Here is a 15,460-nt window from a genome sequence, read left to right on the forward strand (position 1 = left end):
TAGAAAAAACCGAGACGCTCCTAAAAATCATTTTTGTAGTAGTGCATCTTATATTTGTTAATTCCTATTGTGTGTTCATCAATGAAAAAAAAGTTTTCAGATAGTTAGGAGTTTTCCTATTAGTGCAAATCTGTTAATACAATCTACCGGTCATGTATATCTAGTATGTGTTCTTTGTTCAGGGATGCCGTTAATTTTTTGTGAACAAATATATCAGCACTTTATTTGTTGTTGAGTTCATGAATTTATAGAAGGACAATTGACCTTGATGTTGGCAGCAGACTGGATTGATACTTCCATCACTATTAATTCTTTTTTATTTTGACAACTTGAACATTATTGGCTGCCATCTGATTCATTTATTTTGGTCATTTGATCAGGTACAAAAATACAATGGGATGGAGCTACCAGAAAGTGTCATCTTGCTTTAGTTCAACTTCAAGGTGAATTTTAGTTTACCTTTATTTTACTTGCCTAAAAGTTATATGAGCTTGATTACAAGTTCACATAACTAGCTAGTGAGTCATGTACATAAGGAGTTAGAATTTGAAGCAATCTGTCATATGAAGTTCTTTCTATGTCTGAAAAGAAGTATATTTAGTGCAGTACTCATCTGTTCATTTTGTTGCAATAGCTCAATGGATATCAATCTGATGTGTATGTACTACAATTTTTGTAGACATGTATATTGAACTATTAGACAAATTCGTTTTGATGGATCTGAGAAATTGTAATTCTGGGTGCACATGTTCATGTGAATATTATTTTTTTTAACCTTTGTTAGTTGATTTTCTGACGGTTCCACCATTAGGAATTGGTCATTTTATATTCCAATTGGGACCTTAGGCTGGCCGTCAGGAATTACCGTCAGAAATATATTCCTATCGGCCAACCGACAGGAGAGGTCACCTTTCCTGACATTGGACTCTCGTCGGCAAGATCCTGACGGTTTTCTGGTATATCTTGACGGTTTTTGGCCATCAGGAATCTGCTGTTTTCTAGTAGTGACTACATGTATGTCACGCTCACAGCGGCTATCTAGCAAATTATCGGAGCCCCTATTCATGAATTGGCTATTGACACAAAGTGCCGCGAGGGAAATGTGCCCCCAGCCTCAGGTCAAGAAAGAAAACATGTTTGGAACGAGACCGGAGCGCGACGCCGCAGAAAGTGCGGTGCCCGCTGCCTTGCGCGCCGATGGTACCTCCCGCTGCCGCAGCCACGGCCTCCTCCGCCACGGCGACGGGGATCAACATTGTTTTATCCGTAGACGGGACTTGCTCCCTGCTCGACACGCTCTCGTTCCCGTCCACAGCGCGGAGCTTGGTCCCCCTAGCTTGGCTGCAGGGGCTAACTGTTGCGCAGCAGCAAGTGGTGGTGCGCGTCCGATCCGTCGGCGAGGCTAGGGCTTGCATCAGATCAGAGAAGCAGGTCGTCGTTCAAAGTTGAACCGCGCGTCGCCGGAGCGGGACGAGGTGTTGGGTTGGGTGTATTTGTCGTCGTCTGAGCAGGACTCGATCCAGACAAACGCTGTAACGGGCCCGGCCGGCCTCCTCACTGTGCCGCCCTGCGCTGTGATGAGCGCCTGTGCCCGCGCACGCCCGCCGTCATCCTATGTTCATCTGTGTTGGATTTTTCGTCTGTGTGTGGCATGGCGCCGCCGCGCTCGCGCGCTCAAAAACGCACCCGGTCGAAGAGAAGCGCTCGACTGCAGGCCACGCACTACACAATGATACTATTACACACCACAGTCATGCGGCAAACTAAAGCAAGAAGCTTTAACTGGAGGTCTTTATTAAGGGTCTAGCTAGGACGACACAGCTTGTCATTCCTGGTGTGTAGTTCATTTCCTCTCTCCCACTATCTCTGTCTCTACATGTCCAAGCAAGCGTAATCCCGAGCAGCTACTCGTACCTTCCGCCAGACCGCCACCACTTTAATTTCATCTCGCATGCTGGCGTGCGCATACTGCACATCGACGCCGGTTGCTCACTTGCGCGGAACAACATAATTTTCTTTTGAAAGAAAGAACACCATAAGATTCTGCTATATGTAAGCTGCGTAATATCGTTTTCTCTTCCGGCGCAACAACAGCCAAAAGGCAAGCAAACAAAGTTGTGAATCTTACTGTTACTAATTGATAGAGGTTGCTTTTAAACCTCCAAATAAAGCCACATAGGATTCTAGTTGGACACATCTAAAAAAGAGAAAATCTAGCATCCAAGTCACCGGATCTATTATCTTTCCTAATAAATTACCCACTTATACCATTATAACAATAATGCAAATAACCTCCCTAAATTTGCATATAAATTATTCAACTATGTCATTATTAAAAGTAAAAGTAACCCTAAATTAAATTTAAATTATAATTACAACAAAATATTAAAGTGCATCAATATAAAATTTCAATTACTATTTCTATCATTATTAATATATTAATTATATTATTATTTATATAAAAATACTACCACGATATGTGTACCATGTATTCATATATGATGGAAGAGATAAGAATACACATTTACAAATAAATAATTCAATTAAATATATATCAAACATACATGGAGTTGTGATGCAAAATAAAATCTATTGCATATATATATATGAAAGAGTGTGTGAGGGTTACCATAAGCTATAAGTCTTATTTTTATATTAATTATAGTTAGTCTGTGCGGGAGCACGGGTTGATATATAAGCTAGTACTTACACAGAGAGTATCTCTGCTGATGACACATACTCAACATACGAACAAACATACATCAGTGCATATTTTACGGTGATGCACAGGTAATTAAGGTATTTTCAAATGGGCTATGAGCTGATCATATACACCCCCCTGCCAGACAAATAAATCAAGGTTGTGTTCGGCTGGCTGGTGATTTTTTGTGAGAGAAAAATATTGCTGGCTGGCTGATGCTGGTGGCTGGTGCTGGTTTTGTGTGAGAAAGAAATATTGTTGGCTGAATGCAGCGAAGATGAAGCGACAAGTGGGTTTGTATATATGACAGAAACCAACGCAAAGTCACATCCAGAAAAAAAAAGGTCCCCATGCCTTCTCCTACTTAGCTCGATTACATAGTAATAGTACGCATGCAACGACATGTTATGATAGATAATCACATATGCAAATATTACTCATTCCAAAGTGTACTCCCTCAGCCAGCATACTTTGCAGTATCCTTGCTAGAGCTGGATTTGGTACGGTGTACTTGAATTTGATGATCAAATAGCATGCATGACGACTTAACACATTGGATATGATGGAGCTGGCAATTCCATTGAAGTTGGCTGTAAATAAAGGTATGCGCAGTTGACAACAGCCATACCTCGAACTTGCATAAGAGAGGGAGAAAACAAAGCTAACGGGCCCAAAATAATAATGGAGGCAGTACCTGCTGGATTCTAGAGAAAAGTACCACCCATCTTGACCCACGGGAGTACGGGACTGCTTCTTCCTTATTTACCTTACCCCATTATCCATGTATCATGGAGAAAAGTACTCCATTTCTGACTGAGGCCAAAACTTCTTTAAAACCTACATCAAGTCTAAAAGTTTTTATCGCCTTTTGGATGGAATCTGAAAGAGACCACTATTAATGTACTATACCATGATGACGGGCCATGTTGACTAGTCCGCAACTCTATCTACTGCCGGGGTGGTTGCCCAACTTGAATATAAGTTGGGCCACATTTTATATGCGAATCTTAATTATTGGAAGGAGGAAGTATCTTCTTCTGTTTAGATTGGATACCGGAATCTGTATTTAAAGTTTACTGGGGCAATATTTAATTATCATCCCCTCAAGAAAAATCTTTCTATTCATTTCTTGGAAAAAGTGGGAGAAGCAATGGTAAGCAAGTTCTTGTCAGCAGAAGCTGCTAATGTCTTTTGCTCTATTGATGAGCTTGAATCTTTTAACACCGGTTAGGGGATGCAAACAGTTTGGAAAAGGGGAAGTAAAAATCTTGCGATTCCAGAAAAAAAAACAGAAAAAAAGAAACGGGAGCAGATCGGACACAGATCCACTGGCTACTAATAGCTCTTAATATAATCATCAAATCAGGCGGGGGGGGGGGGGGAGATTACTAAAAACCGTACGAATGTCAGAAAGCAAGCTAACGCGCCATATTTTACCTGGTGGGCATTTGTTGTTCGCACCCGGAGCACCAGCTCACCGCAAGCCAAGCGCGCCATGGGGTCCCTCTCGCTTCCCGCCTGCTTCGCCGCCTCTTTAAATAGCCGATCTCCTACTTCCTCCTCGTGCGCTTCCTGGTAACCCGCACGCCGCCGTCGCGGAGCCACTGCACATGTGCAGATAGCACCTGCTATGTGCGTAGTGTGATTGGGTTTGGCGGATCGAGTGGAGCTGCTGCAGCCCTAACGCGGCGCGGATCAATGTCCGACTACGGCGGACCGGCCTCGCCGCGGACGGGGAAGCACCCCTTCTACCGCGGCATCCGGAGCCGCAGCAGCAAGTGGGTGTCGGAGATCCGGGAGCCGAGGAAGACGCGCCGCATCTGGCTCGGCACCTTCCCGACGGCCGAGATGGCCGCCGTGGCCTACGACGTGGCCGCGCGCGCGCTGCGCGGGCCCGACACGGCGCTCAACTTCCCGGACCTGGCCGCGTCGCGCCCCGCGCCCGCATCCACCTCCTCGGACGACATCCGCGCCGCCGCCGCGGAGGCCGCCGCGGCACTGCAGGAGCCCGATCGCCGTCCGGCCCGCGGCATTGCTCCCGCGGCGGCCGGTGGAGGCGCGCAGCAGCAGCAGACGGCCGGCGGGAGCAGCAGCGCGGCGGCGCAGCAAGAAGGCGGCGGCAGCAGCGCGGGGACCCAGTACTACCTGGATGACGAGGCGCTCTTCGAGACACCGCAGTACCTGCGCAACATGGCCGCCGGGATGATGATGAGCCCCCCGAGGCTCGGCCGCAACTCCTCCGACGACTCGCCCGACCCGTCGGAGGCCGGGGACAGCCTCTGGAGCTACCGTGATCCGTAGATCGATGCCGATAATGGCGAATTGGCGATGATTGTAATAATGGATGCGGTGGAACTAATAAGGTCTACTACTACGGCTGCTGCTGCCGCCTGTAGCTACTACTCTACTGGCTACCGGCAGTGGGGCACTGCAAATCTTCCTGCAGTTGCTTTTACCGGACCAAACAAGAAGCGGATGGCCGCCGGTCCGGTATTCCTAGGGGAGGTAGGGGACCTTCGCTATCCGCCAACGTGGCTTGCCCGCCTCCCGACGCATGCTCCGCGCCTCCTCGCGCCCGCCCGCGGCCGCGAGCAGAGCCGCCGCCCCGCACGTCATCTTCCACTTCCCCTTCCGGCGCCACCGCGGCCGGAACGCCACTGCGTCCGCCACGCCGCCGCGCGCACCCACGTAGCGCCGCCGCGCGCGCCGAATCGGCTGAGCTGCTCGCCAGCAGGGAACGCCGCGACGCCCGCCGCGCCGCTGCGTGCGTCGGCCATGGCCGCAGCCGCGCAGGACGAGGAGGAAGGGCGCGGCCGCGGCGCCGCCTCGCCCCCGCCGCGCGCGCCGCCGGGGCCTTGTTCCTCCGCCTCCGCACGGCCCGCCGCTCCGCTGCTCCTTCGCCCTCTAAAGTGTCAGTGTATGCATCTGGCTCACGGCGGCCGGTGCATGGCCCAACTCTTTACCCCTCTGTTGTTGGCCGACTTCCCCCTTCATATAGATCTGACGCTCTCTCACTCCCGGACTTCTATCTTGTTGTCGTCCTATGCAGCAGTCATGAAACGTAACTTTGTTATTAGTTCCACCCCCCAGTGACCCAACAACAACGCTATAAACCCCCAAGTCCAACAAAATTGATTCAAAATTATTCATCTATACTTTAGATAAATTGCACAAGGTTTAGTAAATCTGGTACGTAGTGAATTAGGAGTCCTCTATTGGTAAAACTACTTTTATGTATACTAGTACAAATTACTTTTTCATCTACTGTACAAAAAGCCCATTGATCTCCTATCAAAAACCTTATTATTTTGAGAGATGATTGATTAATCGAAATTTAGCAATGTAGGATTGGAAAAAGGATGCAATCTGCAAAGGCAATCCAAATAAAAGAATACTCCTTTTTGCCAAAAATGGATATAGGCCACATGCAAGCTTCGAGGTTCAAACATTACATTATTTCCAAACAATTAAAAAAAATCTTTCCACAAATAATGTGGATATATACATTAAGTTTGTATTTATAAATACTTGCTAAAACTTTGTTGCCACAAGTGATATATTATGTGAAAAATTAGGATCAAAATGCACCAAGCCAAATCGCACCATTATTTTGAGACATGAAGTTGCAAAATAAACCATTTACACCTAATTAAAGAAATAAAAGGAGAAGGCTTATAAGTTGCAAATAATATGATCAAGTTATACTTCCTCCGCTATTGGCGTGGTATCTTATGTGTGATAGATAGCATGTGTTTGATTGGTCAACAAAGTGGTACCCGTTGGTTATATAGTTTTTCTTTGTGCTGGTATTAAATTGTGACGCAGATATACACAAAAGAAATAAAAATCGTGATGCTATTTCATGTTTACAATGTTCTCTGATAAAACTAGATCTTGAATTTATCCTATAGTAAAATTAACTGGCTAAGGTATAAGTTCCTATAGTTCTTTTTTTTATAGGCGTTCCTACGTAGAAAACCAAGAAAACCAACTTGTTATACTTTGCGGTTTAGGCCTGTTTAGTTCCCAAAAAATTTTCTATCCGTCACATCGAATGTTCAGACACATGCATGGAGCATTAAATGTAGTTGAAAAGATAACTAATTACACAGTCTAACTGATTAGCACGAGATGAATCTTTTAAGCCTAATTAGTCCATAATTGGGCATTGTTTGTCAAGTAACAACGAAATGTGATACAGTACCAAAATCCAAACCTTTTCGCAAACTAAACACAGCCTTAGCCAAGCAGCTTGCAAAAGGGATGGAAAAACCGCAGTAGCGCGCGCACTAGCTCGGGCACGGCATAGAGTGTCATGTACTCGATCATCAAGTAGGGCCTTGGTTATTTGCACCCGAAAAGTTTTTTGAAATGGAATCTTTTCACATTTGAAGTATTAAATATAGACTAATCACAAATCCAATTACAGAACTCATCTGTAAACTACGAGATTCATATATTAAGACTAATTAACCTGTCGTTAGCACATGGTTGCTATAGCAATTACTGCAGCAATTTAATATCTAATTATGGTCTAATTAGATTCATTAGATTCGTCTCATAATTTATAAACAAACTATGCAATTAGTTTTTTATTTCGTCTAGATTTAATACTCCATGCATATAAAATTCTCATTAATTTTGAAATTTTAAATTTTACAACTAAACAAAGTCTAGATCAGTATTCGGCGGCAGTAAATACCAAGTACTCCAGTACAGTACATAGCCACCACCAAACAGGCAACAGCTACTCGCGGCCAGGCGTCCTCCAGAGCAACACGTGTCCATGCCTTCCGCTACGCAGCTGATCGGCCCATTAGTGCAGTGCCCACGAGACGACAAAAGACACTCCCGGCTTTACGCTGCCCGGGGTCGCCGCGGCCCGCATGGGGTTCCTCACAGGCGCACAGCCGCTGAGCGCAGACCGTCCCGTACCCTGCGCCACTGAGCGCGCATGCGCTGCCTGCCCGGCGAGGCGAGCGCAGTCAAAGCGCGGCTTGGCCGGGGCCGTGTGGGCCGGCCGGGGGGGGGGGGGGGGGGGGGGGGCTATGGCTGCCGGATCGACAGGCCACGGTACGGAGCCCCTGGCGGCACGGCGGCGCTGGGAGGTGGTCCGTCCCGGACCGGGCCGAATCATGGCGTCACGGACGTGCGGTTCTCATCGTACAGTTGGTGCCCCGCCGTGCGTTTGTCCAGGAGCCACGGCGAATCTGGCCGCCAGGCCGTCGTCCCTGATAGATGGGGCCGTTGGCGCCAGCACTGTGGCCAAAATTGGCCATGGCCACCGACACCGCTAATAAGCTCGCTCGGATTGGATCATTATACATCTCACCATCTGGGCTGCTCCGGCCGGCAGCATCAACGAGGCCGCCTGCGAGCTCCCTTTCGCAGGTGCATGATTGACCCGACATTAGCAGGCAGATCCATGATGGTAATTGCTGATTCGCTAATCTCGCGCTGCAGTTTTGGCCGTGTTTGGATCGGTCTTGAGATTCTAGAAACAGTGTGCGCATGTTTTCCGATAAAAAAATCTCGTATGCATGGAGTACTAAATGAAGTCTATTTGCGAAATTTTTTTAGAGATGGGTGTAACTTTTCGCGACAAATCTAATGATGATAATTAATTAATAATTGGCTACAGTGATACTACAGTAACCATTTTCTAGTCACGCGGTCAAAGATCTCATTAGATTGTTTAGGATTCCTAGCGCATGGTTTTGAAGTTGGTTTTGTGAATTGACTTTGTTTGACACCTTAATTAATGGTCAAAGTTGATAAAATTCCTAGTCCAGACTTTTCTAGTTCAAACCAAACAGGATCTTTCCAGGCGGACGTACCCATGGCGTTAGCGGTTATTAGGGCAAGGGGGCGAGAGGAGATCCAATGCTGTCGGGCTTAGAGAAGAGGGCCGTGGGAGCAGGCAAGACATCCGGTTGTACCACGGAAACGCCGCCGCCCACAAGCTGCTGGTACTGGAGACCATCGGTGAGTTGAGTTCACGCCAGAGCGGGCGGGGGGAGCTCCAAGACGAGTGATTCGCGTGGTCACTCGCCACTCGGAGGTCGCCATAGTGTAGAGTGCTCGCCACACACACTGCGAATAGCGGAGGGCGGAACTGTAGGAGTAGGAGCTGGCCACCAAATCTGGCGGGAGAAGTGAGCAACGCAGTGGCAGCGCGGCACTGTGGCGGCGATGAGTCCTTCTGCCTTTCTACGGGTCCCCGGTCCCATGGACTGTCGGACCATGCCGTCGGGTTGCCCGCCGAGCACTCCACTGCGACGACGCAGCAGGTGCATCCCTCGTTCCCTCAGCATCCAGCTCGTGGACCGATTCAAAAGCGGCGCGGTCCTCATCAACTGAAAACGGCGAGACCGAGCCTAGGGGCCCCACGGCGCGGAGCACCCCCAACCCGCCGGATGTCCCCATCGGCCCATACGGCTCGCCAGAAGATCACGCGCAATCCAACTCACCCACACCACGGCCGTCGACGCGAGTCCGCATCACGCCGCCCGCTTTAAAGCCCAGCTAAACCTCGATCCTTCCCCTTGGGGCCTCTTCTTTCAACGGCCGTCCTCCTGCTTAAAGTCCCCCCCACAAGAAATAGCAGCAGCCCAGCCCACCAGGGCGCCGAGCGTGCCAGCGACCGAGTCCCCATGACTGCGCGTTGCGCGCGTCGCCATCCGCTTCCGCGCGGCCTCCAGCTGGCCCGACAGCCAGCCAACTCTCCACCACCCCCCCAGGCCAGTAGGCCACAGCGCCCCACCCAACCAGCCCCCCCGCGCAAGCCCAGCCCGCCACCATCCCCGCGGGGACCCGCCTCGCACATCGCCTCTCTCGCCTGGCTGGCGCCCTTGTGGCACGCCGCGTTGCGGCAGCGGCGCAGCGCACGCGCCCGCGTCCGTACGTCTCCGTCCCCGACGAAGACCCATCCAGGCCATAGCTATATAAACCGTCGCCCGCCACTCCCTTCCCTCCCAAATTCGAAACAATCCAGAAGCTCTCCTCGACAGGACTGACCGACGATGGACTGGCCGTACTCCGGCGGCGGCGGAGGCGAGGATGGCGCGTACATGACGGTGTCGTCGGCGCCGCCGAAGCGGCGCGCGGGGCGGACCAAGTTCAAGGAGACGCGGCACCCGGTGTACAAGGGCGTGCGCAGCCGGAACCCCGGGCGCTGGGTCTGCGAGCTGCGGGAGCCGCACGGCAGGCACCGCATCTGGCTCGGCACCTTCGAGACCGCCGAGATGGCGGCGCGCGCGCACGACGTCGCCGCGCTGGCGCTGCGCGGCAGGGCCGCCTGCCTCAACTTCGCCGACTCGCCGCGCAGGCTCCGCGTCCCGCCGCAGGGCGCCGGCCACGACGAGATACGCCGCGCCGCCGTGGAGGCCGCCGAGCTCTTCCGCCCGCAGCGCAATGCGGGCTCTCCCGAGGCGGCGGCGGCGGCGGCGATCGCGGCGCCCGACGCCCAGGCGACCGGGGGCCTCGGCGGCGACTTCGCTTACTACCCGCCGGACGACGGCCTGGACTTCGAAATGCAGGGGTACCTGGACATGGCGCAGGGGATGCTGATCGACCCGCCGCCGGCGAACGCGGGGCAGTCGGCGTGGATCGACGACGAGTACGACTGCGAGGTCAGCCTGTGGAGCTACTGACGATCGCGGGCGTTCGGACCGAGCCGGCATTAATGGCGAGAACGACCCCGTGTACAGTACAAACTTATGGTGTGCTAGTGTGTACCGTTTCCCTGCTATTCTGACGAAATGTGATGCGATCAGGAGGAGCAGAGGAGTGTGCTTAGGTTTTCAGAGGCTGCTTCTGCACATGTGGCGGTGGCGTTAACAAGGCCAAGGTAGCCTTGGCGCCAGATATCTATTATGGCCCTTGGTGAAGGCGCCCTTTATTTTAAGCAACATCACCTGGTGTAATAAACAGCAGAGTCTGCTGGGTGTTTGATCCTGAAGGTACGAGCCGCAGGGATCTAAGGAAAGTCGCCGTGTGACTGGCCGAAGAATTTCAGTGCAATTTATTACCTGATGAAACTCGTCCCTGTATGTTGCCAACATTTTGAAATGGTGCAGTGCAGGCTACGATTAGCAGCAAAGGATTTTGCTGCGAGCCCGCGACACCAGTAATTGTGGTTTGCCCCTCCTCGAATTTCAATCGCATTTCCTTGTTCTGTTCGATTGAAGAATTTAGCAAGGATGCTTCCTGATCTGAACATCTTATTTGCGGAGGCTTTGTTGTATTGAGTCGCGGAGTCTGTCGTTTTACCATATGGACCAAGTTTCTAGAGGGTTCATAGGTCTCATTCCAAGAGTTTGATCAGAACGCGCGCGCGCGCCCACCCCGGCACCACCGCGCCCCGACCGCTTCGTACTACGTTTTATCCCCTGCCGCCTCGCCTCTGCATTCGCGAGGTCGCGGATCTCCATGCTGCGCCCGCGCCCGCGCCCGCGCCCGCGCGCGGCTTCGCCGGCACGCGACCCACCCCCGATCGGGCCAGGCGCCGCCGGCCACGTAGCCAAGTAGGGGAAGAGCGTCGCCGCGGGCTGGCGGACGGGTCCACGATATTTGAACCCCGGGCGCCGCACCCGATGGGGGACCCGTGCGTGGTGCTGCTGCCCTGCTAAAACCCGGCGCATGAGCCAGACCTGCCCCGGCACGCAGCTCCACCCGGCGCTTTGCGTCCGAAACGGGGGTGCGAGCAGTGAGCTTGCCACCGCCAGTTCGAATCCAGTTCGAATGAGTAGAGATCGAGCCAATTCGAGATTTGGGTAGAGATCGAGGCCCGGTGGATTCGTGCTCCTCGGCAATAGCCAGCCTGAAGTGTGGTCGAGGCGACTCGTTTATACTCTCTTGTTAAAATTTGCCGTAGGGTTGCAGCAGTAAAATCGAGAGATGACTCTTTGTAAATTGCAATAAATAATCTCACAATCCGGCAGGATTAGTGTACGCTCGACCGACAGTATGCTAGATGAGGACGGTCATTCTTGTTTTTATCGCGTTTGCACGCACGAGCTCTTGAACCCAGTCGAGCACGACAAATCCGGCCTGAAAACGATACGAGCATCCGATGCAGGCACTGGTGACTGCTCATCTGCAACCAGCCCTCCGAAATCCGAGGGCCTCTGCCTGTCTTCCAGCATTCACAACGTGCATGCCGGCTCTTTTAACCGCGGCCGGCAGCGCACAAAGCGCAGACATCCTCTGCTCCTCCTGACGCCGGAGCCCCCCCCCCCTCAGCGCACGCCAGTTCGGTCGCTTCGCCTCATGTCCTAACTGGCGTGCGCTGATCAAATGTCGGGAGGGCTTTTCGAACACTAATTAAAAAATTAATTTCAGAACTCACTTGGAAACCGCAAGACGAATCTTTTGAGGTCTTTGACCGCATCATTAGCACATGTGGGTTACTGTAGCACTTATGTCTAATGATGCCCTAATTAGGCTCAAAAGATTCGTCTCGTCGTGTACATCCAAACTGTGTAATTAGTTTTGTTATTTAATTACATTTAGTGCTTCATACATGTGTTTAAAGGGGAGGTGAAAATTTTTGGGAACTAAACGGGCCCTAACCCCATCCGGCCATACATTAGCAGGCGGCAACCGAGGCCGAGCCCTGGCTGTTTCGCCTTCGTCGTCTCTGCTCGCTCAACCTCCCAAGGACAAGGACGCAGTCACGCAGGTGACATCGACCTCCTCTGTCTCTCCGCGCACAAGATCGAATTATTCCTTCAGAGGTCGGAGCAATCGCGGCGCGGTTTCCGTTGGCGCGGCCGTGCAAAAAAAAAACGCTGCCCTCCATGGGCGGCGCGGAGCTGGAGGGGAGGCCGGCGATGCCGCAGGCGCTGATGCTCAAGGAGTGGCTGGAGCTGGAGTCCAGCGCGGAGCTCTCCCGCGACGGCTTCGGCTGCTACCCGCGGCACCTCGCCGCCGAGCTCCGGAGCGCCAGCGGCAGGCGGCGGAACGGGGACGTCATCGCCAGGTTCTCGGCCGCGGTGAGGGCCGCGGAGGCGGTGGCGGTGGCGGTGGCCGCGCTCCCCAGGACCAGGAGCCTCTCGAGGCGGCTGCGGGTTGGGTTCTGGAACAGGAAGCGGAGGGGGGAGGCGGAGGAGACGGACAGGCCAGTGGCCAGCTGCTCCGCGACGGCCGCGAGCAGCGGGAGGACGGATGCGTCGTCGCCGGCAATGTCCCCGCGTCGCATGAGCTGGGAGGGACGGCAGGCCGGTGGCGAAGGTGCGGGTCATGTCAGCGGCGGGCGTCGGAGCCATGAAAAAATGGTAGGAATTGATCCTTCTTTTTTCTTGAAAGTGTTAATTCTGCTCGAACTCGAGCAATTTGTTCTTCCTCGCGAGCGTTTCTGCTCTTGATCACGCAGTAGCTAGCAAATTCCATATCCGATTGATCGCAACGATTCTGTGATCGATGTGATGAAGGTTGCGGGATGCGAGTGTCGCTTGGACGAGGCGCGGGAGCGGGAGCAGCGGCTGAGCCCCGTGTCGGTGATGGATTTCCTCAGCCAGGACGGAGACGATGGCCACGACAACGACTGCAACGACCACGGCGGCGGCGGCGGCGGCGGCCACAGCGAGGACGGCGACGGCGCCTCACCGGCGTTCGAGCGAAGCCTAGCCAACATCCGAAGTAACTAGTAAGCCTCCTCTGCTTTCCGTTTGGCCCAATTTCCAATTGAACTCAGTTGACCCAGTTCACTCCTTTACCTCCATGCAAGTTGCGCTGCTCTGCTTCGTGTGCATCCGTTTCCTTTTTCTTTTTCGAATTTCTCACGCACAACTGTATGTTAAAAAAATGGTAGTACTCGGTCGAAAGGCCGAAAGGGCACATTGGCTCTGGTCATGTTGGTAGCAGAAGCTTTTCTCCGCCGGACTCTGTACTTCGTAGTGCAGGTGTAGCAGCTGCGACACGCCGACAGCAGCAGTTGCCCGCACAGCTCGTTGTCTTGTCTCATGTCAGAGCTAGACTGGCTGCTTTCAACATTTCACGGGGGACAGTCGTCGGGCAATCTGGGCCGTTGGAATAGACCAACGAGCGCGCACGCGTGTAACCTGACGCGCACAATCCGTTGGCGTACTAGGGTTTAGGATCGACGGTTGTTTGGTTCAGGGATTTTTTTAGTCCCTGGAACTTTTTAGTATTTAGAAATATTAAATAAATGTTAATTATAAAACTAACTGCAGAACCCTGGGGCTAAACTGCGAGACGAATCTAATAAGGTATCTTAATCTATGATTAGCGAATGTTTACTGTAGCATCACTGTAGCAGATTATGAATTAATTAGGCTCATTAGATTCGTCTCGCAAAAAAGCACTCAGCTGTCAAAAAACATTTATAAACAGATTTTATTTAATACTATAAAATAGTAAGATTCTTTTTGATGTGATATGGACTTTTGAAAAAAGTCCTGAAGCCAAACAACACCGCAGTGCAGTGCAGGTAGCCTGTTGCTACCGCGAGGCTAGGCCTTCTTGGCTCGTGTAAAGTTTTTAAAAAGACATTTTTTATAATATTAAATATAGACTAATCACAAAATAAATTACAGAACTTGTCTGTAAATCGTGAGACGAATCTAATAAGCCTAATTAATTCGTCATTAGAGGTTGTTTACTGTAGTATTACTGTAGTAATTTAGCGTCTAATTACGACATAATTAGGTTTATTAGATTCGTCTCGCGATTTACAGGCAAACTGTGCAATGCATTTTTTTTTATTTCGTCTAGATTTAAGTCTCCATACAGATGTCGGAAAAAAAATTGAAATTTTAAATTTTGCAACTAAACAAGGGGCTAGCTTCCCTAACTGCCCAAGGAGATGGCGCATGCGCGAGAGCCGTTGGAGAACAGTGCGGCGAGCAGAAAAAAAAAAGAGAAAATGGTGCGTGCAGGTAGTGTACAAAACGGAAGGAAGAGCGCGCGACGTTGATAGCCAAGCGGAACGGATAATTGGGGCTCGGAGAATAATGGTTGCGTGGGAGTTTGTACATGCTGCATGCTACTACCAGTACTATCAGCTTAAACAAACATGAAAAACCTGATTCCCAAAAGGCAAAAGTCCAATATGCAAAGTGCAAAGGGGAAAGGGATAGGACAGAATAATAGCTTTATTTATTAATATTAGCAGTTGAATAAATATAAAATCATCAACTTTAAGGGCCAGTGGTTGCAAGGTAGTAGATATATACATAACATACATCCATCCAACGCCTGGTAGACTTTAGCTCCACATATACTTAAATATAAATAAACCCATGTAGTCTTCGACCGGCAGAAGAAGATGGCGTATGTTATGTATGGAGATGTAGAATACTCCCTCCTTCCTTATTTGTTAGGCGCATGGAGTGGGAGCCCAGAGACCAAGGCAGATACGTCGAACCAGCCACGTCGCAGCCTCGTCGCTGGTTCCCCACGTACGCCCGGCAGCCTCGTCACTTCGATTCTCGACAACAACTGCGCTATTTTTTGTCTCGCCAAAATCTTTCCCAACAGTTCGCGCCATAACAGATCAAATTGCCGGCAGAGCGGATGACCTCGTTGCCAGCGGAGCAGACGACCTCGCCGCCATCGTCGGAGTGGACAACCTCGTTGCTGGCGGAGCGGACGATCTCGTTGCCGGCGGAGCAGACGACCTCACCGCCATCAGCGGAGCAGACAATCTCGTTGCCGGCGGAGCGGACGATCTCACCGCCTTGGTCGGAGACGACGATCTCGTTGTCGGCGGTGGGAGCGCTAGCCATGGGAAGAAAA

The 15,460-nt window shown here is 51.3% G+C and overlaps 3 protein-coding genes across 3 annotated transcripts; all 3 read left to right on the forward strand.

Annotated features, from left to right (window-relative positions):
• The first annotated feature begins 4,280 nt into the window (after positions 1-4,280).
• Positions 4,281-5,153, forward strand: LOC120641502 (ethylene-responsive transcription factor ERF026-like). The gene has a single exon (XM_039917671.1). It carries the CDS (start codon positions 4,400-4,402, stop codon positions 5,000-5,002), a length of 603 nt encoding a protein of 200 aa, XP_039773605.1. The 5' UTR covers positions 4,281-4,399; the 3' UTR covers positions 5,003-5,153.
• Positions 5,154-9,656: 4,503 nt separating this feature from the next.
• On the forward strand, positions 9,657-10,854 carry LOC120641503 (dehydration-responsive element-binding protein 1E-like). Its single transcript, XM_039917672.1, has one exon. The coding sequence runs from the start codon at positions 9,724-9,726 to the stop codon at positions 10,351-10,353; it is 630 nt and encodes a 209-aa protein (XP_039773606.1). The 5' UTR covers positions 9,657-9,723; the 3' UTR covers positions 10,354-10,854.
• A 1,442-nt stretch (positions 10,855-12,296) lies between these two features.
• Positions 12,297-13,897, forward strand: LOC120641504. Its single transcript, XM_039917673.1, has 2 exons — positions 12,297-12,978; positions 13,135-13,897. The coding sequence occupies exons 1-2, from the start codon at positions 12,502-12,504 to the stop codon at positions 13,348-13,350; spliced, it is 693 nt and encodes a 230-aa protein (XP_039773607.1). The 5' UTR covers positions 12,297-12,501; the 3' UTR covers positions 13,351-13,897.
• The last annotated feature ends 1,563 nt before the right edge of the window (positions 13,898-15,460 follow it).

This window comes from Panicum virgatum, chromosome 7K, assembly GCF_016808335.1.
Source record: "Panicum virgatum strain AP13 chromosome 7K, P.virgatum_v5, whole genome shotgun sequence".
Taxonomy (NCBI): domain Eukaryota; kingdom Viridiplantae; phylum Streptophyta; class Magnoliopsida; order Poales; family Poaceae; genus Panicum; species Panicum virgatum.